This window comes from Sinocyclocheilus grahami, unplaced genomic scaffold (assembly GCF_001515645.1).
Source record: "Sinocyclocheilus grahami isolate Dianchi unplaced genomic scaffold, SAMN03320097.WGS_v1.1 scaffold219.1, whole genome shotgun sequence".
Classification (NCBI taxonomy): Eukaryota; Metazoa; Chordata; class Actinopteri; order Cypriniformes; family Cyprinidae; genus Sinocyclocheilus; species Sinocyclocheilus grahami.
The window spans coordinates 1,346,586-1,374,492 of NW_015505398.1; the positions used below are offsets into that span (position 1 = coordinate 1,346,586).

The 27,907-nt window shown below is 37.3% G+C and overlaps 1 protein-coding gene across 1 annotated transcript; it reads right to left on the reverse strand.

The window, feature by feature from the left end:
• On the reverse strand, positions 1-27,097 carry LOC107596412 (ras GTPase-activating-like protein IQGAP1). The gene is made up of 33 exons (XM_016287134.1): positions 26,986-27,097; positions 26,615-26,793; positions 24,895-24,982; positions 24,638-24,801; positions 23,398-23,482; positions 23,106-23,222; positions 22,871-22,917; positions 21,145-21,305; positions 20,565-20,689; positions 20,306-20,469; positions 16,444-16,534; positions 16,159-16,326; positions 15,819-15,961; positions 15,464-15,634; positions 13,478-13,561; positions 13,184-13,255; positions 13,000-13,069; positions 11,040-11,404; positions 10,841-10,954; positions 9,197-9,246; positions 6,984-7,208; positions 6,257-6,397; positions 5,492-5,576; positions 4,645-4,877; positions 4,420-4,552; positions 3,276-3,378; positions 3,060-3,195; positions 2,008-2,095; positions 1,712-1,921; positions 1,444-1,610; positions 1,200-1,322; positions 978-1,086; positions 1-586 (listed from the first exon to the last, which is right to left on the reverse strand). The coding sequence occupies exons 1-33, from the start codon at positions 27,080-27,082 to the stop codon at positions 473-475; spliced, it is 4,422 nt and encodes a 1,473-aa protein (XP_016142620.1). The 5' UTR covers positions 27,083-27,097; the 3' UTR covers positions 1-472.
• Positions 27,098-27,907: the final 810 nt, after the last annotated feature.

Here is a 27,907-nt window from a genome sequence, read left to right on the forward strand (position 1 = left end):
TATTTTATTTATATATAGAAATTGCTCTGATAAATATATTTTGGTAACATTTGGAGGAATGTGGCTATAACACTCATCACTCTCCTAGACGATAGGGATACTTGGAAACAATTTTAAAATTGTTTCGCCCTAAGAATAGATTACGTAATAAAAATGTTCATTTTACATATAACATATACAGTATTCAAAGCTCATGCAAGCAGTTTGCAAAAGATCAAAGCAAACTACTATTGATACTCTTTTGGACACTTACATCTCAGTAAAAACAGAAAACAGTCAACCGTTACATATCCAGAAGATACAGGTTGGTGGTCTACGACAAATTTAATAATGTACATTCAAGGAATTTATCCTTCAAGAAAGGCACAAAAGGCATACTCAGAGTAGTGCAGGAAAGACATTTAAACTTTAAAGATGGATGTGGTCTGGGCTTCACTTTGTATGAAACAGTCTGTCAAGTCCCTCTGAGTTTCTATTTGCCGTAGAACTTCTTGTTGAGCAGGAAAACAAGGAGGTTAACATTTACAGTAGCTCGATCGAACAGCTTCATCACTGCCACCCCCTCGTACTGCAACTGGAGTAGGTCCTGTTATTAAAGACATTAAAAAAAATTACAGTAACACTTAGTATAGGGACCAATTCTCACTATTAACTAGTTGCTTATTAGCATGCCTCTTATTTACATATTGACTGTTTATTAGTACTTATATAGCACATATTCTGCATGACCATATTCTATATCCCTAATCCTACCCAATACCTAAACTTAACAACTACCTCACTAACTATTAATAAGCAGCAAATTAGGAGTTTATTGAGGCAAAAGTCATAGTTAATGGTCTGTTAATATTAAGAATTGGACCTTAAAATAAAGTGTAACCAAAATTACATATACAGTTCTTAAAAAAAATTAAAATCAAACATTCCTTCTGACTTCCATGAGATACAGACAAAAATATCAAGAGAAGAACTTTCACCTGGTATTCTAACAGTAACGTCTCCAAATGGACTCCCATAAGTTTAGCTTTCACCTCAAACACTCCTACGACCTCAGATGGCGAGATCTCGAAAATGACATTCTTATACCTGTTAAAATAGGAAACAAGCACATTGTTACAGGAAATGCAGATACATAAACATATAGTACTGTAAGGCATGAACAGATGAACTTCAAAACATGACCAGAAGTTGAAACTCACTGATTTGGCTGCAGATCCTCGATGTCAATAAGCACTCCCTTCTCGTGCAGACGGGCTGCTGTGTACTTCTGCGACACCTGCTTACTCTTCTTCGCCTTATTGTCTCCAGGTTTCTTCGAGACTCTGTGTGTGTGAAGCAATGGCATTTTCCATGACCGTAAGCTAAGAGCTCAGCAATTATTCGATCAGAGATAACGACATGAACTGAACTGGACAGTAAATACTCCAAGCGCTCGTCACTCACTTGCCCTTGCTGGCTAAATTGTCCATGCAGGTCTTGATGTACTGATTGTAGTAGTCGATCTGCACATTGTAGAAATTGGTCTTGGAGTTGAGGGCAGCATTAGTCTGCTGAAGCTTCACCAATTCTGCCTTTCGCCGCTGACGGTATCGCCTCTGGTTCCGGATGTCCTACAAACATCATCAAGAAATAAATCAAGACGCATAATGGCGCATTTGAAGTTTCGTATTCATAGACATTCTGAAAATCCCAAAAAACATAGGAATGGTACCTTGGTGATGTCATTGATAAGATCCTGGTATTTCTTCTCAGGGTGAACTTTGCCTAACTCTCCTAGCCTTTGCAAGTTGCTCTTGATTTTGTCCTTCTTGCCTTGCAAGGTAAGGCTGTCATCCACAACTGGTTTGGCTTGCTTCATCTTCTCCGGGGTCTTAGCATCACGAATAGCTCTTCGCTGCATGGCACGCTGGTACTCGGTTTCCTATTCCAATAATAAAAGCAGATTTGAATACAAACAACTCTGATTTGATGAAGTTTTTCAATTGTACATTTTTGCATTTAAAGTACCTGCTCTGGTGAAGCTACAGTCTCCAGAATCTCAGTAAGCGTCTCTCCTGGCTGAAACCTGATCACATCTACTATGAGCCTCTTGGTGCTAAATAACAAAGATGAATGGAAAAGGAGGATGCATGTTAAAAATGCATTAGCAAGGAAAAATATTAGTTCTAGAACCTAGTGACCTAAAAAGGCAGCAACTCCATGCACTTCACAATGGCATTCCATGCAGCAGACCTAAATTACGATTGATTGCAGAGCTAACAATTCTATAGTCTAAAAGCCACCTTTTCGCTCTCTCCTATAAACAACAAATACCAAACAACAGACTGGCAGTCATTCATTTCCAAAGGAGAGTAATACTGAAGCTGCATGAAGTCCCAATCATATGTGTATGCAGAAATTTTAGATCCGATTTAAGGCTTTGGACGCAATGAAATAGTTGAACTTTCGTGGCAAGACCAGATGTGACAGCCCGACTTGATTTGATGTATTCTAATGTACTATAAGATCAGTGACAAGCAAAATGAGAATTACCAATAATTTTTTACCAAAATGTTATTCCTTAAACACAGTTTCTTTAAAATGGGCAGTTATGAATTATTTATGTACAAAATAATTATTTCATTGATTAGACGTAGAAAACCATACTAGTGGTTATTTGTTTTGTGTATAATGTACTATAAGATCAGTGACAAGCAAAATGAGAATTACCAATAATTTTTTACCAAAATGTTATTCCTTAAACACAGTTTCTTTAAAATGGGCAGTTATGAATATTTATGTACAAAATAATTATTTCATTGATTAGACGTAGAAAACCATACTAGTGGTTATTTGTTTTGTGTAGATATATTCATGCATTCATAAATCACTCATTTTTACAACCACTGAAAACTCCGTCCAACTGCCAGTGAAGTGCAAAAATCATATGCAAATGTTGGAAATAGCGGAAAGGTTTGCATTAGTGGATTATCTTCTCTGGGAAGGAAGCATGCTGCCTTAGAACTTGGACCATCACTAGGTTTTATAACACATTCTTCTGAGTAAGGCATTGTCCTTACTTGAGGAGTAGAGTCTTGGCATCCATTTCAGCATTGGCCTCATCAGGAACGTCAAATTTATTGGTGAGGGTGAGAGAGACTTCTGTTTTACCCATAATTTCCTTATTAGGATCATCAGGGGGAAGTGGGCTCTCACCTGCGAGGGAACAACAGTCGATCACTCTGACTGCAGGACCTCAGCGTCCTGAGACTTTAAAGCATATCTCAGAGGCTCACCTATTAAAGACTCAATGGTGGGCACCTCTCCCAGGTCATCTAGCAGCTCATGGATAGGATCATTGTGATCTGGAGCGATGGCATCCTGGTGATCTAGCAAGAGCTAAAAAAAGATACCACAATACATTCAGTTCATTCAGTCCAGCTACACTGGATGTTATCTCTAGCAAAAAGGTGTGGTCACAAAGGTCACTTTCAAACCAATTAGCTTTCTGTTGGTCAACGTATTTAATTTTTTCGTGAATACCTTGAAACCAAAGCAAAATATCTGTGGGGATTTTTTTGCCCCCAGTCAAAACTCCCAATTGACCTATCGATAAGCCCCTCCCCTCGAATGCAGATGAACCAATGGCAGTCGAGTATCAGTTGCACGGGGAGTGGAACTCGGACATCTTTAGGTTTCAGCACCATAGAGAAACATTGGAAGATCCGAAGCTCGCATCGGTTTAATGGTGTTTATGCTACAACAATGGAAAACCGATGTGCCTAGGGTACTTGTAACACTAATTAGTTATCCTGAGAGGATAGGCAATGTATTTTATTTTATTCCATTTCCTAAATCCAACCAAAACAGAGCAAAACTTCCCTAAGCATTCAACCCCAATCACAATGAAGATGAAAACGTTCATTTTCTGGTTGTCATACTCTCATTAAGTTACACTTTTCATCTGCTCAAGCAGAACGTTAATGTCATCTTGTGCTTCAGCAAGGTATCTCTGGCTAAAACTAGCTAACTTTAGCGTTATAGTTAGTGAGTCCATGCTAACGTACAAACCTAAATAGCAAACTGTTCTCACATCATGTACCGTGCAGTGAAAGTCAAAAACACATAAACGACGGTCTATATTAGAGTACCTCTCCATATTAATCTGGTTAAATGTATATTAATTTAATCTTACTCTACGGTATATGAACGGTGTTGATCCATCGCATATTTGAGTCCCACTTGAAGGTCCATCTATGTCCCAAATTTATCAGTGACAGCTGTCATTGTAAGACAGCGAGCAGCTCTGTTTGTTTGTCCAAGTGAGCAACAGTAACTAAGGGGGGCAGGGCTTACCGATAGGTCAATTGAGCAGACACCAATTGAAATGACTGAATTTCAAAATTTTGCAGAGCAACAGTAAATGTATCCGATGGTTACCGTGTGAGTGTTGATGATCTCCCCAATGGAAATGTAGATCACAGGCTTGGTCAAGGTGACCAGGTCAGAGTATTGATCCACATTGAACTTGTCTTCCAAAGATGGGACGTCACAAGCAGACAAAAAGAAACGTCTGGGTGATAGAAAATTTCTTGCGTCAGTATGGAAATAAAGAAACTGCTCGAAATAACAAAACAAACAGAAGAAATGTGATGTCACTTGTACCTAAATTTCTGGTAGGAGTTAGAGAGGTATTCATTGATGGGGTTCAGATGAGCGTTGTCTCCGAGGAACATCTTGTTGGAGGCTGCGTGCTGCAGCATTTTGGCGATTGATCCCAAGTTTCGCCTCTGTTCTGTAGTCAGCTGACCTCCAGCCGAGAGATCAATGATGTCAAAGGCATCAGGAGCCACAATGGCAGGGTTCATGTAGCGGTAGTACAGCAGGTTGCCCACAATCTTAAAAGATAATAAGGATGAGTATATGTCCTCCTTTTTTTAAGCAAACACAACATCTGGGCAATTTTCTAAAACCTATTATCTTTTTGCAATTGAAGATCCTCTGCTTCTACAAAGGGGGCAAACAAAATTACTGACAGAGAAGCAGCAAGGCAAGAATAAGAAAGATGTGGCTCACCTGGGTTGGGTGCTCATCAAAAACCTCTTGAAAAGGGTATAAGCAAGGGCCAAGAGGAGAGCTGGAGCCAGGCCGTAGAGAAAGAGAGAAACAGAGCAGGTGTGGGACAGATAGATAGAGAAAAGAGGAATTTCTTACCAGAAGAAGAGGAAATTGAAACCACATTTATTATTCAAAGTGAGAAGACTGGAGTTTCACAACAGAAGTGAAGCACAAGAGCAGAGAAATGCTCAGGATTCAGCACAATGTTCCACAGTGGGATAGAACTGATATGGAGAAGCAGCGGGTGCCCATTTAGCAGAGAGGTAATCAGAGTGTTCAGAGACATCTGAATAAAGGCTGGCTTGTTTTGGGGACTAAAGCGTACAATTACATCAGCCAAACGCTGCACAGGAATAACACTGCTGTGATTTCTAGCAGCTGTGATGTAACAAACCTTCAAAAGCTCATCCTCTGTGGCATCAGGGAACCTTTCGTTAATTGTGTCCTTCAGTGTCTTGGCAATGAACCGCATACCATATCTACAGGGAAAATGAGTCGAACACACAGAGACTTACACAAATGATTCTCAGTAGGTGTAGTTTGAACGTAAAGTGTAGCGAACATAAGTCTACACGAGAACAACCAGTCAGCAATACTTATTTCATAATGTGATCCATTCTCAAACACAATAACATGGTAATAGTTCTTGGATTATTTCAAGTCAAACATGAATAAATGTTATTATAAGTTAGCATTCAGTAAAGTCATAATTAATTCATAATTGGTAATTGTGCTCTGGTGGATTCAGTGAATTATTTATTTGAATGATATAGGAGGAGTTCATGAGTTATTAAAGAATTGATTCATAAAGAGTCAATCATTGCATGTTATTTTTAGTCCAATCTGTGAAGAAACGCTAATATAAAAGTAATGTTATTTTATGCGGTATTCTGCCCTTTTAGGTTTAGCTTAGTAAAATGAAAGCAGCAGCACAGCGCCACTCTTTAACAGCGGTGTAATACTGACTTGTACACAAACATGAACAAAGAAACGGCTCATGTAACAGACATGTATTTGAATATTCAAATCTGGGCTTGCTAAAAGTCATTTTCATATATTCAAGAACAATTTATGGTAGGTGCTGCTAAAAATAGATGTAAGACATGGCATTTTTTTTATCCCTGAGGGAAATTCAGGTGGCGGGATTCAATCAACTCACGGGATTTTATCCACAGACACAATTATGGCCGAGAGAAATTTGTCTGTGACCGTCCTCATGTTCTTGATGGAGGCTTCCAGCCGGGTTCGAACCTCCTCGTGACTCATTGCCTGTTCTGGAGTCACATCATATGGCAATTTACTGCAAAACAGAATTACACGGTCATTGCAACATTAGGTAGCAGGTCATCTAGCATTACATTTAATTTTTGCATTTGGATTTAATTAAATGAACTTCGGTCTTTACTTTTAGTCTTTTACATGTCTTAAAAATCCATTAAACATTTATATTTCTTATTATTATAAGTAGGGGCCTCAGCAGATTTCCAAGGAGGCCACAGAATGACTTCAAATTATTTAAATGGACAAATTATTATTAATATATTAAAATAAATCAAGCTCTCATCTAAATTAAAATGCAAAAAAAAACATATAATTAAGACTAAAATCATTTTCACACAATAAACACTGTTTTTATTGAAGAACATACAGTTCCGGAATATAGAAGTTAGAACATAATGTGTGGGATCACAAAATAAATCATAGTTAAATAATTCAATACATTAAACGAATTAACCACATTAATTTGATACATCAATAAACGTTTGAAAACAAGCAGCTTTGTCATAATTACAAAAGAAATTACTGAAAATATCTTGGCATTTATGGAGGGGAGAATATTGTGCTGGACAGCGTGGGCCCTTCATATTAAAACGTTGAAAACACACCTGGCCTCTCCAGTTTGACTCTCCATCTGGTTCACCCAGCTCTTGTATATGTCAACTGGGTCAGTTTTAATGTTGAGCGTCTTGTCATCCATGATTTCCTTCACGACCGGAGCCAGGATCTGCCGGAGTGCGTTCTGACCTCTGGCTCCTCTGTTAAAGCTCACCACCATCTTAATGACTGTTGGGTTTCCGGTCACGATCTCCTGGATGTGGTCCACTTTTGATCTGCATTTACAAGACAAATATCACTGAGAGATCGTAAAAGATGCAAATGTGTCTTGATAAATAGTTAAAGAGTACAGTGCCTTGCGAAAGTATTCAAACCCCTTCGTTTAGTTTTTTTTCAAGGTTTGTTATGTTGCAGCCTTATGTTAAACTGCTTTAAATTATTTTTTCCCCACATCAATCTACACTCCATACACCATAATGACAAATCAAAAACAGAACTGTCGCAACTTTATAAAATTTATAAAAAATCAAAAAACTGAAATAAGTACATTGCTTAAGTAACTCAGTACTTAGCTGAAGCACCTTTACAGCCTCAAGTATTTTTGAGGTATGATGCGACAAGCTTTGCACATCGACATTTGGCAATTATCTGCCATTCTTCTCACCTGATCACTTCTCAAGCTCTTGTCAGGTTGGATGGGGGCAGACGCACATTTTCAGGTTTCTCCAGAAATATTTGATTGGGTTCAAGCTCAGGCTCTGTCTGGGCCACTCAAGGACATTCACAGAGTTGTCTATAAGCCACTCTTGCTGTGTGCTAAGGGTCATTGTCCTGTTGAAAGGTGAACCTTCTGCCCAGTCTGAGGTTCTGACTGGGTTTTCATTAAGGCTCTCTCTATATTTTGGTGCACTGAGCTTTTCTTCTACTCTGATGTGTCCCTCAATCCCTGCCGCTGAAAAACAGCCCCACAGCATGAGGCTGCTACCAGCACACTTTACTTTTGGGATGGTACACGTCATCATCAGGTTTCTCCAGAAATATTTGATTGGGTTCAAGCTCAGGCTCTGTCTGGGCCACTCAAGGACATTCACAGAGTTGTCTATAAGCCACTCTTGCTGTGTGCTAAGGGTCATTGTCCTGTTGAAAGGTGAACCTTCTGCCCAGTCTGAGGTTCTGACTGGGTTTTCATTAAGGCTCTCTCTATATTTTGGTGCACTGAGCTTTTCTTCTACTCTGATGTGTCCCTCAATCCCTGCCGCTGAAAAACAGCCCCACAGCATGAGGCTGCTACCAGCACACTTTACTTTTGGGATGGTACTCTGCAGGTCATGAACAGAGCTGATTTCCTTCAAACATGATGCTTGGAATTGAGGTTCATCAGACCAAAGAATCTTGTTTCTCAGTCTGAGGGTCCTTTAGGTCCTTTTTTTTTTTGCAAATTCCAAGTGTGCTTCCACGCGTCTTCACTGAGGAGAGGATTGAGTCTGGCCACACAGCCATAAAGCACAGATTGGTGGAGTGTTGCAGTGATGTTCGTCCTTCTGTTGGTTTCTCCTATCTCCACATATGATCATGGAGCTCAAGTGACTAGAGTGACCATCAGCTTCTTGGTCACCACTCTAACCAAAAAAGCCCTTCGCTATCAATTGTTCAGTTTGGCCTGGAGGCCAGCTCTAGGAACTTGGGAAGAGTCCTGGTTGTTTCAAACGTCTTCCATTATGGATAATGGAGGCTACATGCTTCTGTGACCCTTCAATGCAGCAGAATTTTTTTCTGAACTCTTCCCCAGATGTGTGGTTTGATGCAATCCTGTCTCTGAGCTCTACAGGCAGTTTTTTTTTTACCTCAGGGCTTGATCTTTGCTCTAATACGCATTTTCAGCTGTTAGACCTTTTATTAAGACATGTGTGCCTTTCCAAATCATACCCATTCAATTGAATTTGCCACAGGTTAACTTCACTCAAAGTGTGGTAACATTTACACGCAAAATTAATGCTCCTGAGCTGAATTTCAACTGTCCCAGATACTTATGCAATGGAATCATTTAAGTTTTTTTATCTTTAATAAATTTGCAAAGATGTTAAAAACCTGTTATTTGCTTTGTCATTATGGTGTATAGACTGTAGATTGATGTGGGGAAAAAAAAGTAACTTAAAGCAGTTTAACATAAGGCTGCAACATAACAAAACGTGAAAAAATGAAGGGGTTTGAATACTTTCGCAAGGCACTGTATATAAAACATGGAATATCATGCAGTTCCTACTTGATTTCCTCCTGCAGGGCCGTTTTGAAGAGATTGAGCAAGAGGTACTCCTCACGCTGATTGGAAGCGTAGTGCCTTATGTTAAACTGCTTTAAATTATTTTTTCCCCACATCAATCTACACTCCATACACCATAATGACAAATCAAAAACAGAACTGTCGCAACTTTATAAAATTTATAAAAAATCAAAAAACTGAAATAAGTACATTGCTTAAGTAACTCAGTACTTAGCTGAAGCACCTTTACAGCCTCAAGTATTTTTGAGGTATGATGCGACAAGCTTTGCACATCGACATTTGGCAATTATCTGCCATTCTTCTCACCTGATCACTTCTCAAGCTCTTGTCAGGTTGGATGGGGGCAGACGCACATTTTCAGGTTTCTCCAGAAATATTTGATTGGGTTCAAGCTCAGGCTCTGTCTGGGCCACTCAAGGACATTCACAGAGTTGTCTATAAGCCACTCTTGCTGTGTGCTAAGGGTCATTGTCCTGTTGAAAGGTGAACCTTCTGCCCAGTCTGAGGTTCTGACTGGGTTTTCATTAAGGCTCTCTCTATATTTTGGTGCACTGAGCTTTTCTTCTACTCTGATGTGTCCCTCAATCCCTGCCGCTGAAAAACAGCCCCACAGCATGAGGCTGCTACCAGCACACTTTACTTTTGGGATGGTACACGTCATCATAAACATGATGCTTGGAATTGAGGTTCATCAGACCAAAGAATCTTGTTTCTCAGTCTGAGGGTCCTTTAGGTCCTTTTTTTTTTGCAAATTCCAAGTGTGCTTCCACGCGTCTTCACTGAGGAGAGGATTGAGTCTGGCCACACAGCCATAAAGCACAGATTGGTGGAGTGTTGCAGTGATGTTCGTCCTTCTGTTGGTTTCTCCTATCTCCACATATGATCATGGAGCTCAAGTGACTAGAGTGACCATCAGCTTCTTGGTCACCACTCTAACCAAAAAAGCCCTTCGCTATCAATTGTTCAGTTTGGCCTGGAGGCCAGCTCTAGGAACTTGGGAAGAGTCCTGGTTGTTTCAAACGTCTTCCATTATGGATAATGGAGGCTACATGCTTCTGTGACCCTTCAATGCAGCAGAATTTTTTTCTGAACTCTTCCCCAGATGTGTGGTTTGATGCAATCCTGTCTCTGAGCTCTACAGGCAGTTTTTTTTTTACCTCAGGGCTTGATCTTTGCTCTAATACGCATTTTCAGCTGTTAGACCTTTTATTAAGACATGTGTGCCTTTCCAAATCATACCCATTCAATTGAATTTGCCACAGGTTAACTTCACTCAAAGTGTGGTAACATTTACACGCAAAATTAATGCTCCTGAGCTGAATTTCAACTGTCCCAGATACTTATGCAATGGAATCATTTAAGTTTTTTTATCTTTAATAAATTTGCAAAGATGTTAAAAACCTGTTATTTGCTTTGTCATTATGGTGTATAGACTGTAGATTGATGTGGGGAAAAAAAAGTAACTTAAAGCAGTTTAACATAAGGCTGCAACATAACAAAACGTGAAAAAATGAAGGGGTTTGAATACTTTCGCAAGGCACTGTATATAAAACATGGAATATCATGCAGTTCCTACTTGATTTCCTCCTGCAGGGCCGTTTTGAAGAGATTGAGCAAGAGGTACTCCTCACGCTGATTGGAAGCGTAGTTGTACAATGTGAAAATGACAGAATCCATGAACTTGGTGGACTTGTTCTGTGGCATCTGAAAGATCAGCTTGGCCAGATAGGTTGGATTTGTCTGAGGAAAACAGAGAGGGAAATCAACAGGACTGCAGTAATGTTGATTTTCAAACAATTCTTGGATTAGAGTTGATGAGGTTTACCTGTAACAGGTAAAAGAGGAACTGATATGCCTCTAGCTTCTCCCTCTTCTCTTTACTAAGAGCCTTCAGGCCTCCTTTCTGCTTGTTCATCATCATGAGGTTGGACAGCTCGCCCTTGTTCTTCTTGGTGAGCTTCTTGCTGTGAGAGACCACCTCCTGAAGGGTGATCTTGTTTTTCACCAGCAGGCCGATCTTGATGTCCATCAGATTAAGGTCGTTCTCCAGCTGCTGGTTGGAGCGGATGTTGGTGATCACCTCTTCTCTAAGCCGCATCAGTTCTAGCTCTTCCTGGAAGTCCTGGTCGCTGTGATCCAGCAGGTGGACAAACTTGCGAACGACTGCCATCGGAGGATCATCTGCGTTGACTGTTAAAGACAGGATTTAGAGTTTTATGGTGTTCAGTGCTAGTGTACTCCTATACTAGTTGGAGGAATCAACTTGAAGGTATACACTTTTACAATTTTCTGTCTTTTTCTGAACAAAAACGTTGATGACTCATCCTGCACTTTTGTCCAAATAAATGTTCTATGAAGTGTTCCTCCCCTTAAAGGTATAGGCAGTGTTGGGTAAGTTACTCTAAAAAAGTAATTAATTACTAGTTACTAATTACATCTTCAACAGTGTAATTAGATTACTGTACAAATTACTCTCTTCAAAAAGTATTTAATTACTTATTACTAATTACTTTCTAAATCCTATTTCAACCTCGACAAGTAAATGATATAAGGATAGACATGAAAAGGTTATTTTAAGTCTTTCAAATAAATAATAGATAACTACATAAATTATTCTGGTCACAGTTTAGATTAGAGTCCAATTCTCACTATTAACTATCTATTAACTATGACTTTTGCCTCAATATACTCCTAATTACTGCTTATTAATACTTAGTAAAGTAGTTGTGAAGTTTAAGAATTGGGTAGCATTTAGAATAAGGTCTTGCAGAACAAGACATTAATATGTGTTTTTTTTTAAGTAATAATAAATAGCCAATATCCCAGTAATATTCATGCTAATAACCAACTAGTTAATAGTGAGAATTGGACACTAAAGTGTTACCAAAATTCTTATTAACTCAAAGTATTTAAAGTGAGAAGGGTACATAAAAAGCATGCATTTTAAAGCAGCACGATGTAACTTTTTCGGTGTTCAAAATGTGCCAAATGTATATAATGAGCGAGCGTACATCATGAATTCATCTTCCAAACCGAGTTTTTGTCTTATTCCGAATCACTATGGTACACTTATAATAAGTACTTATATTTGGACTATTGTAGCCTGGTCGGGTCGTCACCGCTGCGGAGTAACACATACCTGCGTGAATAGCCAGAGACATAAACTTAGAGAAGTAGCTCCGGTTGGAATGTTCTTCCGCGGGATGTGTGCAGTTCTGTTTATTAACCGCTAGCGCGCCAAAGGTTACATAGTGCTGCTTTAAGGTTAGATTTTGATGTTAAATCCACTATTGCATTGTATATAAATGTTCTACAGTCTATACACAATATTAAGTTCAATTACATAAGAAGTAACTGTAATTAAGTTACAGAAAAATAAGAGTAATCCGTTACTTAAATTACAGTAACTAATTACCCCCAAAACTGGGTATAGGTCACCCAAAAACAATTGTGTCATCATTTACTATTTTATTTAAAAATATATTTTGAAGAATGTTGGTAACCAAACAGTTAACTTTCATTGTATGACATGAGGGGGAGTAAATGAAGGCATTTTTGAGTGACCAGCAAGTAGCAAATAAACAATTTTTGGATGTGACATAAAAAAAGCCTTAATGAAATGTAAACACAGAAAACCACTACAGTGATCTTCAAGTTTCAACAGTAATCAGAAACAACAATTTAATGGCTTCAAAAGACAAAACAAGTTATGTGTATGGATATTTGAGGCGTTCTCAGTGAGAGGATGTGAAACAGAATTTGACGGAAGTACATGAAATGCTTACTGAGTGTTTTGTAGTCATCTCTTGCTTTGTTGGCTCGAATGAAAGCCTGAATTTTCACCACATCATTTATCTGTGATGAGAAAATTGAATGGAGAACATTAAAGACTGACCACTGTGCAGTTAGAAATCAGATTACATTAACTACAAAACCATAAAAGTCCTTGGGTTTTGACTAAAAACTCACATGGTCTTTGAAGTACTGCAGACGATCTCTGTATTTTTTGCGAGCTTGATGCATCCTGACCATTGACTGAATCTACCGAAAAAACATCATATTTATCCAAATACAGATTTTACCATATTACAATTTTTCTTCACTGAAATACGGGGGCAAAACCCAATAATTAGGGGGTGACCAGTCATTTTCTGCCATGTAGTATATAACACAGTCCTGACATTTTTAGCACAATCCTGACAATTTATTATGCAAGAAGTGTGACTCTTTTATTCCATCAGAATTTGTCATGCTGCTGCTCACCTTGACAGCATCATCACCGTGATGCTTCAGGTACTGCTTCCTGTCATTGTACTTCTTTCTGTCCTTATAGCCTCTCCAGTGGGCCTATAATTCAAACAGAACCAGAAGGTCATGATTGGCTTGGCCCCAGACCCACTGATGTTATTTCTTGTCATTATTTACATTAATGCCTTCCAGTCTACAGGGGTTAAAGCAAAAAAAAATCCTGGGGCTGCACTTTTTTTCGGGGGTTGGGGGGTAAAAAAAAAAAAAACACATACACATGGTTATATAAATGATTTTCCTTGAAACTAACTAGTAACATATCTGCCATTGCCATTAGCCCTTGACAGGCTCAGACTACAGATTATGGTGGGATATTTGAAACAGCAATACCAAGAATGTTTACTCACTACAATATTTTGCAAACACATGTAACATTTAGGATGCTTTTGATACCAAGTTTTGCTGGTTAGCTTTGTCCTTGACAGGGTACAAGATGACCTACAATCTAAAACATTACATTTATGAAATTGTTTTGTTCGAAAGAAATAATGGTAAATTAAATACTAGGAAATTAATATAAAATAGGAAATATACAAAGACAGTTTACTACAGAAAATCACTTATCAATCAATATTGTTATTATCTTTCAAATTCTAATAAAACAAAATGGTACAAATAAAGTGCAGCGAATAAATGAACTTTTCCACGACATTCTAATGTATTGAGATGCACCTGTATATGACTGACCTGAAGAATGAAAGCTATATCATACACTTAGAAAATTATGAGCTTTATCACGCTCATAGACACTAGGGGTGTAACAATACACTTAGCTCACGAGATGAGACAAAATGCATATACTTGGTTCAATAGAATGAGACAATGTGTAAGAAATTTTCAAATGACAAAATATTTGTCTTTTAATCACAAAAAGTAAAACAATGCAGTTGTATTTTGAAATGTTTTAACTAATCTAGTGCTTAACTAATGATTATTTTGCCAATCAAGTAATCTACTGATTATTTTGACAAGTGAGTAATCTGATATTTTTAGTAATACAAATAGAACTAAGTGGAAAAACAGGCTTTAATATGACTATATTTATATACAAAGTAACGATGAGGCAATAATAATTGGCTTCAAATAAAGTATCAAAACCATGTACATGGTTTTATTGAACAACACTGTTAAATACATAATGTAATATGCCTATATTATAACAAATGCCTGCAGAGGGCACCAACGGCCTGGTGATGTTTCATGTGATTCAACAACGTTTAAATCCATTTAATTTTAATATTTGGCCACATGCAAAGTCAGAAACTTTTATTTTGAAATCGCGATGTACAATAAATCGCATATTTAGAAATATGTTGATGTAATCTCCAGTGTTGGCATAGGTTTAAATGATTTACGTTACAAATCAAGTGAGTTTTCCCAGATGAACGTTAAGCAACCCAAACTCACCGCATATGCAGAGGAAGAGTTTAGCCCCTTTCACACATACAGTCTTTACTGGTAAATTACCGTTAAGAGATCATGTTTGAACAGGACCTTTTCAAAAATACAGGTAGGTCTAAATGCATTCTGGCAATCATATCCTTCTTAAGGAGATGACGTGATTACTCTGAGCTGTTTACAAAGCTCCGCTGCTTTTCTAATAGCTTTTCTATGTAAATATGATGCTAGATGGAAATCTTTGACCATTGCGCCTCGCAGCTTTTTCAATGTGTCGCACTCGAGACCCAGGCTTCTTTTCCATTCATCAGCTGCGACTCTGCAATTGGATACTATTATGCGCGTCTCGTGTTTATAAGAGCAAAAACTTTTGATTTAAAACTAAAGTAATGTTAGTTTGGTTGAGAGTGAAAGCTGTGTTCCTCTCATACACTGGTGGGCAAACTCATGAACTCGAATTGATATCAACAAGTGTTTTTAAATGTAGGACAACTATCTTTTTTCCCCCCCGCAGCTAAGTGAAGGAAGCAAGAGGAGAATGACCTGTATGCATGTGACAGACGGCTCCTGAGACTTCAAGAACCCAAGACGCTCTTTCATTCCACGTCGCACCAGAAAACCACGGCACCGGGCCTGTAGCTTGGCAATCAGACTCTCATTGGCCAACCAGAGTTGTTCTCGGTTATATGCTGTGGTTACTCCTGACACAACAGACTACAAAGACACAGACACAGTAAGTTAACCAGGAAGAAAAAAAAATAAAAACAACAACAAAACTGAAAACTGTAAAAAATTACAGTTATTATATTAATAGATATATTATAATATAGCACAACATGGTGTAATATATTTGATTGATTTCATACATTGTAAAAATAAATACTGAATGAAGGTTTACCTGTATTTCCTCCTTGTTGAGCTGAGTGTTGTTTGGAATAAAGTCTGAAGGCTCCTCCCAGGTGCCTTGTCCGGTCTTGAGGTTATAGTAGTAGTTGTGTCCTCCCTTCACCCAATGTTTCATCCATTCACTGTCATTATCCCCTACCAAAAACCTCTATTACTCTCTCCGTCACAAAGTGTAAATGATATGACATGTTGTAATATCGCCAAATAGTTTAAAACAAATTCTTCAACTGAGAACTTGAGTAGAAAACAGAAATTGTACTTGGTTTATGGTAAATATTACTATAGATTTTTTGTACCAAATATCAAAGAATCAACACAAGAGCCCATCTCACCTTCCTTTTTCTTGTCTTCTTTAATTTGAAACAGGTCATCCTGGTAGGTCTGAGCACATTCAGACGTGACTCCATACAGACCAGCAGTAGGTGAACGCAGGGCTGCCAGTGTCTGAGAAGAGTCCTTGTTATCCACAGCATCATTAATGGACTGGATCGCCTGAGAGACTGAAGATGGAAAAGAAGATAATTCTTTAGATTAAAAAAAGAATCATCCTTTTATTCAAGAATCATATTTATATTTGAGCTTAGACAGATACAGACTAAACAAGTAAATATTTTTACATTGCAGAGCATCCTCTGAGTCCTTGTTGGCTCTTAAGATCGCATCCTGGATCTCATCTAACCAAAGAACTGCAGAAGGATCTCCGCATTCCTGTAAAGACAAGAAAAAAAACAAGAAGTAAATTACCAATGACTAACCATGTGTTCTGAGTGCTACAGTCAAATATAACTAACACAATTTCCAATTTTTCATGACTTTTGCAGTAATGTTGATGCCTAAATAAGCATTTTAAAGATTCATATTCATAAGCAATTTCTAGCATTAAAAAAATTGAGGACTAAGCATAACTACATTTACATGAACTACATTTCACACTTTTGAAATTGCAGACTTTTAAGGACCATGGTAACTCTTTTTAAAAATTCTGCGCCACCAAACAGAACAGCAAAAAATAATCATGTTTTCAAAAAATAAAAAAATACATAAATAAATTATCAAGCAATTCCAACTAGATTTCTGTTTGTATTTAAATTGGAATGACACTCGTATGGACACTAGGTGTCAGTCAAACCTTCTGTAGTGAGATTATTACAGTCCACCTGTTGACAGTTAAAACATTTTTAATGGAATTACAGTGACCGTTAATTAAAGTGACCCCAAAACTTAATTTACTCTCCCTCATGTTCCAAACCTGTATGACTTTCTTTCTCAGGATCACAAAAAAATTGAGTTTTTGATCTCTACAATGAAAGTCAGTGGGGTCCAGTGTTGTTTTGCACCTCAGTGACATTCACTGTATGAACAAAATAAGTTTTTTTAAACAGCTGTTGTTTCCCACAGAGGAATGTTTATTGTGATTTAAGTTAGAAATGTGGGTGAGTAAATAATGACATTTTGGAGTGAACTGTCACTTTAATTCGATTAAATAATGGTTTAAATGTTAACAGGTACAGTATGATGTGGATAAAAACACATCAAGTAAAAATAAATGCTGTATGAACTGGAAGAGACACAGTGTTTCATTATTCAACAACATAACTCTATAAAACACTCCCTTTCAGGAAAATTCCTTCCAGAAGTGCTGCAGAGAGCCATAAATAAGATCAAGCTGACTGACTTGTGCAGATCATGTTTTTTGGCTGTAAGGGTACCTGTATAAATGTACACCTCTGAATTAATTGCATCTGCTTCTATAATCATTCACAGGGCATTTTGGATAAACACATGCTAATGAAGGGTTCATTACAACCACCACCAGGTGGTGCAGCTGCCCTCTCATGATAGTCCCTGACCGCATGCCGAGCTCAGTTTCCGGAGCACAATTTGCAGCTCTCTGATTTGCTGAGTGCAGCAGCCCCTCTATGCAATCCGCCCGCCTTTCTTGCAAACCTACAGCAGCAAACCTGAGGGTGTGGCAAATTGTGCAACAGAGGAAAACGTTGTTCCTTCAGGGTTGATAAGGCTCCACTTCACTGAGTTATATTTTATCGGCTGTATTAAATGAATGCTTGCTGGATTAGAGTGCAAATAGGACTTCATGTGTCCCAGTGGGGTGGAGCAGAAATGATCAGGATCTGAATGTGTGAATAAAGTCTGCCAACTGTAACTAAGGAAGCAAAAAAGGGTGCGGTGTAATGTCCAAGATTACATTACCAACTCTTCTGGGACGGTTTACAACACTGAAGGATAAAAGAGGAACTACTTCTGTCTATTTTAGCTAAACTTTGTTAAAGATCATCGTGAAACGCTTACATAGGGAATTTAACACAGGATGTTATGTAAATAGTGGTGTACTTCTAAAAAGCATACGAATAATAGATGTATAATGTAAATTTGTGTGTACAAATATCTATAAATATTCCATGTATTGTCCAAATTATTATATCATTAAAAACTGCATATAATAAATATTTGCATGTATGTGAGTGTGTGTGTGCATCGAATTTCACACCATTGTACATCAACTGCCCAAAAGTATTTCATGTCAACTGCTCATTAATATAACACAATTAGTGATTTTTAACTTTTCATATTTTACTCATTACAAGAATTAGACTTTTTTTTTTTTCTTCATAAATTGTGATTACTGAAGTCAAACAGAAATGTCTTGAATTGTTACCGTCAGGTCACACTTCACTCCATCTTTTGAGATTTTTGTTAAAAACATAAAATCTAACTTTTCCCCTAACCACTTCCTGTTTCAGTTGAGCAGATCTGGTTTTAGCAGTGCTTTACACTTTATAGTGACCCAAGCTAGTGTAAGCTTGGAGGAGTGATGTCAGCGCTAAAAACCCTTTACTGAGATATGCCAGCTAACATGACCAGAATTTTGCCCTTTTAAGGCAGAGAAAAAGTCATAAGCCTTGTTATTTCCGATGCTTGTGCAAATCACGGCGAAAGGAAACACTTTGTTTTTCCAGCCATGTTTTTTTTTTTGGGGGGGGGTAGCATGAGTTCAGCACTGACTTTGACAGCTATTATGAGTCCAAGAGACAAAAATTGCTGTTCATGTGTTCCTCTATTAATAGAGTGGTTAGTGACATAAATGGGAAATATCACTAATCAAACTCACAAGAACTGTTTCCAAATAGGTGAATCAAAAAGAGATGCAGATTTTAGATTTGTTTTTTCGTAACACCTCTGAACGACTGTTCTGGGTACTTTTTCTCAAGCGGTCATCGTAAAAGAGTGCTCTTGGCCTAAGAGATCTCAGTCCAGCTCTGAACCACACTGGCACACTGCTGTGGTAAACCATAGCCTTCTCTGTGCCCATTCACCTGCATCCTTGAGGTTTCAGTTTCACGTCCACAGGAAACATGTGAAGCGTGGCCTAAAACACTGACTAAACATTAAAATTAAATATGCTACTCATGAACCTACTTCACTTCTTCAGTGAGCCTCAGATTAGGACCAAAATGTCCAATTTTCATATGCAAAAGTGGTGTGTACGATACCTGAGGTGTGAGAGATCAAATTAATCAAATGTTATTTGCACATATAATAGTCATTTGAAAATGTAAGGGGCTTTCTAATAAAAAGAACAGGGGAGGTGGCAAATAAAAGCCAGACAAAATATGGGGGTGAGGAATGAGATTGTATGAGCTCCGATGATGTCATCAGACTAGAGTCATGAGAAGCTCACATGATGCATGAGAGAGAGAGAGAGAGAGAGAGAGAGAGAGAGAGAGACTTCAAATTGTGCTGCATAATTAATAGAAATAAAACAGAAATTGTGATATTGCTTAGTGTAAATACATTCTCTGTTTCACAGTAAAGCACAGCACTGTGTTCTTTTACACGTGAGCAGATAACGATCCAGTGTTTTCAGTAAAAAAGTGTGATGGTTTCATATTTGAAAATGATGAAATTAAGACAGCCATAAATATTAGCACTATAAAATAAGTATATTATTATTTATTTTTCCTAATACTTTTAAAATTGTATTTATTGTTATTATTATTAATAATAATAATAATAAAAACACAGCAAACCTGGCACTTTTTGTAACTCACATTTTAAATCAATTTCTATTAGAAAAAATATATATATATTTCATTCCACTTTCAGACCTCAGACTTCCCTTGATAAAGGGAAAGTTAAACAGATAAACTATCTGTTGGGCAAATAAACCAAACTCATTCAACGACCGATAACAAAGTTTTACATATCCTCATCAGATCGCAATGCTGTTGTGTTTTCAAACATTGAAATGCTTACTTGCATAAAATGCATACTTCCATTAGTGTTGGGACAGAAGGAAACAAAAACTAGACAAAAACTGAATCGGATATGAGAGGATGAAAGCAGTGGAAGTGGCCCAACATGCTGAATGGTTAAAAATAAGTATTAAATAGTTGATATTTTTACAGTTGCAGAGGCAGAGTTTTGTGTAGGCGGTGTTATTGTTGTGGGTATACATACGTGGGCCTTCTCTCTCCTTGCCTCCTGCAGAATATCATAGTAATGCTGGGCCAAAGATGGATCTATATCTGTTAGCTTGGCGGCTGGGTTCTGTAAAGCAGCCATTGTCTTCTGTAGGTCACCCTCATCCAGAGCCTCGTTGATCAGACCAATAGCAGCAATCCCTAAAGTTGCGAGAGGACATGTACACTGTCCATAATGCAGCACTATCTGAATTTGATCCATTTCCATTCATATTTAGGACGAATGTGTTTCTCACTTTCATGTTCCTCTTGAATAGTACTGTTGACCTGGTCCACACAGGCCTGAATGTCATTCCAGGTGAGATAGTCACCACCCTCTTCACGCGCAGCTGCCTTAAGACGCATCAATTCATCTATATACCTGCAGGGAAACAACAAACAGTGGTTAAAACTAGGAGATAAATCAACACTGACATTTACAACCTATTTTACTTCCGTATTTTGGCATATTTCTAAGCAAAAACAAAAAGTAAAGTAGTACGAGACCTGATTTTACTGATTTAGTCATAAAAAGTGGGCGTTGAATACAAGAACACAGCCAGACTTGAATGAGAGTTAGGTAGTGACCAAATAGCTATTTGGCTAATAGTTGACAATCCAATGGCCCACGCAGCCAGTGACTTTCAGCTGAAAGTCATTTCAGAGGCTGAGTAAGCTATTGTAATTTGATGAAAAATTAAGATTTTTTTTCTTTAGAATAACATGCACTGATAAAGCATGCAAGATAAGACCAGGCATGTGTCAAAGTAAACAGGACCAATTCCGATTGCATGTTGACAACCGGTCATCTCACTCAGAGCCGTCCCATACTCTCACCTCTGGGAATACTCATCCTCTACATTGCTGAGGCCGGTGAGGTTACTGCTGAGCTGCTTCCACACTGCTGCCCTGTCCCCTACATCCAGCGCCTCGTTTATCAGCACCACCGAGGACAGCATCTCCACGGCAACCAGCAGCTCGGGATGTGACAAAGAGCCCTGTGAAGTCAAGCAAAGCAATAAAATCACTCAGACTACACTAAACGGTTACAGGTCGTCAACTTATGTAAACTGCATGTAAATTATTGCTCTGTTCAAAAAACCTAGTAAGCTGCTTACAAAGGCAGCACAGGTGAGCAACTTAAATATGCTGAGAAGCATAACTTGACCTATTCTGAAGTCAGCATCATATGTACAAGGCAATCCCATAATTCATTGTGACAAACTCAAGTGAAAAGAAATGTCAGCCAGGGCAAGAGAAATCAACAATATCATGGTATCAAACTTCTACTACAAAAGAATTTGTGACAATGTTATTGTGAAGTTTGAAAGAAAGAAAAAAACATCAGTCAATGCTATCAAATTGATCTTCAACTTTATTTTTTTATGTTTTCTGCTTTTTGGCCAATCAATCACACTCAACATACAAGTGCAGGGTGGCAGAAACAGATTTGTAAACAAAATTGAACTGCTAATTTTTTTTTAGCAGGCTTTCATATGAAAGCCCATTTCCACCACTAAATGAATTTTTTTTTTAAATGTAATTGCGACTTCTCACAATTGTGACTTTTTTCCCTTGCAATAGCGCGATACAACTGTCTTTGATACTTCTGTCTTTTTTTCTCAGAATTGTGAGATATAAAGTCAGAATTGTGGGATATAAATTTGCAATTGCAAGAAATAAAGTCAGACTTACGAATTCTGAACTCACAATTTTGACTTTTTCCTCAGAACTGTCTTTGTATCTCGCAATTTGGATTTTTTTCAGAATTGTACGTTTATATCACAATTCTGAGAAAAAAAGTCAAAATTGCGAATTTAGATCTCACAATTCTGATAATTTGCGATTGCAAAAAAAGTCAGAATTGCGAGACAAAAACTCGCAATTACCTTTTTAATTTTTTATTCAGTGGCGGAAACGTGCTTCCATACTTTCAGGTAAACATCTACTCCAACATGATTTTGTGCACCAGAAGTAGCTACAAACTGCGTTGTCATGGTTTTCTTTTTTCCATTTCATGATGGGTAGCAATATCGCCACCTACTGTATGTTGGAGTATCAACTGGTGTAACTGGTGATCGATTATTTACAATATTATCATTTGTGTACTATTAAGAATATTTCATTTTTTTACAGTTATTGCCAAAACTGCCTATTGCGACACCTTTGTTGACAATATTATAATTCTGAAAAATTCTGAAATATTAATGATAGAAATGGGTCACTGTTTCACATAGTTCAAGTTAAATTAGAACATTTCACTAAATATTTGTGTGCCATGTAATTGTAAGCTTGATGCTCTTATTAAAATATCATGACATTAGCTTGGCAAGATGTAACTGCTAAATTCTACTGAAATCAAGAGCTGCTGCCTTTGTAAAGAATTTCAAATTGATCACTTATTAGGGGCCATGACCTTATTAGGATGCTGCATTATAAGGCAGCTGTCTGCATAGGCCATAGGCAGCTCACTTTCTTCTGCAATTAATGTCTCAATAGAGGGATGGTGACAGCAAAATAACCAGAGTGAGCTGAAATTGTGTGGATGTGAGTGCGTTTTAACCTCTGCACTCTGTTGTTGCAGGCTGGAGAGTTCTCTCTGGTACAGATCTGCAGCACTAGGGTAAACCTGCGGCAGTTGGGCGTCTGGGTTCATCAGTTCATTCACAGTTTCCTCTGCTACACCTTTTCTTATGGCAGCATTAATCCTCTCCACCGCCCGCAGCACTGAATCACACACACACACACACACCTTATTGTTCTTTTCAAAGAATGACAGCTGTAGGACTGGTACAGATCTGCAGCACTAGGGTAAACCTGCGGCAGTTGGGCGTCTGGGTTCATCAGTTCATTCACAGTTTCCTCTGCTACACCTTTTCTTATGGCAGCATTAATCCTCTCCACCGCCCGCAGCACTGAATCACACACACACACACACACACACACCTTATTGTTCTTTTCAAAGAATGACAGCTGAAGGACAGCATAAATGAACACATAAAAGAGAGACAAAGAAAACACTGGGGTCGTTCTGATGTACCGTTCTCTGAACACATACTCACGGGTTCAAAAGAATGTAGAAGTACATACATTTTTGATAGTCTGCTGCTTGCGCATTGGCTGCATCTACTCCACTCTGTAACTCCTCCTTCATCAGAGGCTCTCCTGTGGTATTCTAGGCATGAGGAAGAATGAAACAAGCCAAATGTGATGAGATTATAGAATTTAGAATTAACAGTTTATATGCAATGATTAGGAAATCTGAAGCTGACACAGATAAGCAACATTTTAACATTGTAAGTAATGGCCAATGTAAGTCTGACTGCTAATATTTAGTGCCAATATTTACAGTTTTTTTTTAATCCCTTTCACCTCTCGTTTGCTGTTGAAAATTTTGAATAATGTAGAAATATTTTTTTTTAATGAATACTTGTTCCTTTGAACCTTCTATTAATCAGATAATCGTAGAAAAATGTTTTTTTCACAAAACATTAAGCATATATAATAATTGTAAACTAATTGTAACATTGATAATAATAACAGCAAATCAGCATATATGAATGATTTCTGAAGGATCACGTGACACTGAGGACTGGAGCAACGGCTGCTGAATAAACTGCATTTCAAAATAAACTGGATATTGAAAACTGTTATCTGAAATATTAATAATATGACACAATATCGAATTAATGTATCCTCTGTGAGCATAAGAGAGTTCTTTCAAAAATATAAAAAAACACAGACAAGTGTTATTGCAGAAAAAAAATAAACCACACTTTCTTACAGACAAACATACATTTTGTAAACTTGATATATTTCTAGGAATATATATAGCTATATTCAGCTACGGACCGTTCAATAGTTTCTATAAAAAGATAATTGTGACATATAGGCAATTAATAAACAATATGAGTTTTTAGCATCACACACCCCAAAAACATTCAACAAGACATTCAATATTATCTCCAGAAGTCAAATTTAGGTTTAGTGAGAAGTCATTATTATCTACAATTTGTTTATACTATTTTATGGTTTTGTTTAGGGTTAAGTAACACATAATTAATAGCTAAGTACGTTAGCTATTTCAGGATAAACTGTTTTTGCTGTTATTATGGTTACCATGACAAGCATATCTTTCTGCTGAGCCCTAGGGTTTGTCACAGACATGCGGTTATACAGTAAGGGACTCTCTGAAAAGAGACACCACACTACGCATATGCATTTCATATCTAAAATTTCCAAGGGACAAATATAAACCGTGGTACAAAAGTGTACCAAAATGTGAGTAGCAAACCCTGTTTTTCCCCCACTGAGTAGCAGAACCTGTTACCTGTTCCTTCTGCTCTCGATCGGCCAGTAGCTGTTTGAGGTACCATGCCTTGTTCGGAGCCTGCACTGACTGCAGGCCTAATGCAGGGGAACGGAGAGCGTCATACAGCTTGTCCTCATCACCACTCAACAGCGCCTGTTCTGCTGAACTCAAGGATTTGGTCACTGAAAAACAGCACAAACACAGAGAACTCAGATCACATCATCAACCTCAGAAGAACACAAAGAACTGGAGGTAGATATGGGTGAGGTACGTACAATTTACTTTGTTGATATTTCCCTGGATTTCAGCATGTGTGAGCAGCTCATCATAAACATCCCTTTCAGCCTCAGCATTCTCTCCAATCTACCAAAGAAACATACATTTATACCACTATAGCCATACTAGTTTTCAACTCATACACAATGGATAGATAGACTGACTGTTAACCAAATCTAAAACTATTCAAAATTGTTTTTGTTAAATGACAAAAGCTGAAAGCAAAAATATATATTAAAAAAAAGAGATGAAAAACTTCAATTTAATTAGAAATGTTGCCTTGCCAACTAACTGAAATAAAATAAGTTGAGGTTGAAGTACTAAAATGGAAAATAAATTAGATATTTCTGACATAATTGTCATAAGAAATTATGACATATTGCTTATGACAATATGTCATAAGCAATATGCAATATGTCATATTGCTTATGACATATTGCATATTGTCATAAGCAATATGACAAACTTCAACTAGAAATTATGGTCACACTTTATTTTAAGGTCCAATTCTCGCCATTAACTATGACTTTTGCCTCAAACTCCTAATTTGATGCCAATTAATTGTGTAAAATAGTTTTTAAGTTTAGGTATTGTGTAGGATTAGGGATATAATATGTGCTTTATAAATACTAATAAACAGACAATATGTTGTGCGGGGGGCAAGGGTGGGAGATATTTCTGACATAATTGTCATAAGAAATTATGACATATTGCTTATGACAATATGTCATAAGCAATATGCAATATGTCATATTGCTTATGACATATTGCATATTGTCATAAGCAATATGACAAACTTCAACTAGAAATTATGGTCACACTTTATTTTAAGGTCCAATTCTCGCCATTAACAAACCATTAACTATGACTTTTGCCTCAAACTCCTAATTTGATGCCAATTAATTATGTAAAATAGTTTTTAAGTTTAGGTATTGTGTAGGATTAGGGATATAATATGTGCTTTATAAATACTAATAAACAGACAATATGTTAATAATAGACATGCTACTAAAGCAACTAGTTAACAGTGAGAATTCGTCCCTATACTAAAGTGTTACCAAAATTATACTAAAATGAAAAAATCTAAAAATAAAAGCTACTTTATAATATTAATGAATACTATAATAGTATAAAAATAATACTGAAATAACTGATTAGCAGTCGTTTTTAACTGACTGGACTACACAAAAAGTGCTCTAACGCTTAGTTGATTCCAATATAATCTGACAAAAGAATTTTGCCAAGCTAAAGACACCAACAAGAACAAAAAATACAAAGCATGCATAAATATTGGGTTAAAAAGTCCATTTTGCATGTTTATGTAATTCTTTATCAGATGGGGCTATTGTTATTGATACTTTGCAGTAAGCATGTCTACTGCATATATTTCAGTGATTTTGTTGCAAAGCAATGACAGGCACATGCCATGTTGCCTGAATTTGGTAAAAATTAGTTATCTGACCATGTCAGTGAAGTTTATCGAAGATTGTAGACAGGGTTGATGCTGATTATAAATTTGCATGCATTTTATTTAATGATTACGCTGTCCATTTAGAACAGCCTTCACATCACACTTCTGATGCCTTAAACGCTATCTACTTTAGGCAGGTCTCTGACTTTTGGAACAGAGATAGTGAGTACATATATTAAAAAACACCCTTAGTTACCCAAATATAGCAAATCTTTTATTTTTAGCTATCTGAAGAGCAAAGTTCGTACTCTCTTTCGCGAGCTGGCCACTTTCTCAGTCTTGGCCTGGAACAGGGTGTCCTGGTACTGCTGGGCAGCGCTTTCATCCAGCTGCAGTAACATGGCGTTTGGGTTTCTCATGGCAGCTAGAGTGCCCTCGGGGACTCCGTGGTCAACGGCGTCATTGATGGCGATAACAGCAGCGTGCACTGAATCGTTGCAACAGAAGATAATGCACATCTTTTGAGCTCAAAGCAATGTAAAACAGATCGTAATTACTGTGCTGTTAAACTCTTGGCTGTCCAAGTTAAGTCTAGTTGTTTACATTTACAAGGCAAGGAGTTGTGCCAAAAAGCCAAGAGTGATTCGACTTAAAAAGCAGAGGCTGAAACAGTGCTCACAGGCTGCTTCGTCCACTGATAGCTCGTTGGCTAAAATCCCGCCAATTTTGCTGAATGCTGGCATTTGAATGTTGTACTTCTCTAATTCAATCTTCATGTTGTTGATCTCCTCCTCTGTAAAGACAAAAACAATATGCAAATAACATAAAAATGGAGATTATTTGGCTCGGTGGAAAGTGTACTGGACAGGCTCTGCCATTAACTATGACTTTTGCCTCAAACTCCTAATTTGATGCCAATTAATTGTTATGTAAAATAGTTTTTAAGTTTAGGTATTGTGTAGGATTAGGGATATAATATGTGCTTTATAAATACTAATAAACAGACAATATGTTAATAATAGACATGCTACTAAAGCAACTAGTTAACAGTGAGAATTCGTCCCTATACTAAAGTGTTACCAAAATTATACTAAAATGAAAAAATCTAAAAATAAAAGCTACTTTATAATATTAATGAATACTATAATAGTATAAAAATAATACTGAAATAACTGATTAGCAGTCGTTTTTAACTGACTGGACTACACAAAAAGTGCTCTAACGCTTAGTTGATTCCAATATAATCTGACAAAAGAATTTTGCCAAGCTAAAGACACCAACAAGAACAAAAAATACAAAGCATGCATAAATATTGGGTTAAAAAGTCCATTTTGCATGTTTATGTAATTCTTTATCAGATGGGGCTATTGTTATTGATACTTTGCAGTACTGAATAAAATGCAAGCATGTCTACTGCATATATTTCAGTGATTTTGTTGCAAAGCAATGACAGGCACATGCCATGTTGCCTGAATTTGGTAAAAATTAGTTATCTGACCATGTCAGTGAAGTTTATCGAAGATTGTAGACAGGGTTGATGCTGATTATAAATTTGCATGCATTTTATTTAATGATTATGCTGTCTGCTCACCAAGGCTGCA

What these genes read in the sequence shown, in the direction of transcription:
- LOC107596412 (XM_016287134.1), bottom strand. Translation starts at nt 27,082, where the DNA reads ATGAAGATTGAATTAGAGAAGTACAACATTCAAATGCCAGCATTCAGC. An exon ending in TATTCAAGAGGAACATGAAA is followed by an intron (nt 20,470 to 20,564) that starts GTGAGAAACACA and finishes TCGCAACTTTAG; the next exon opens with GGATTGCTGCTATTGGTCTG. An exon ending in AGATCATCAACACTCACACG is followed by an intron (nt 3,379 to 4,419) that starts GTAACCATCGGA and finishes ATCTTTTTTTAG; the next exon opens with CTCTTGCTAGATCACCAGGA.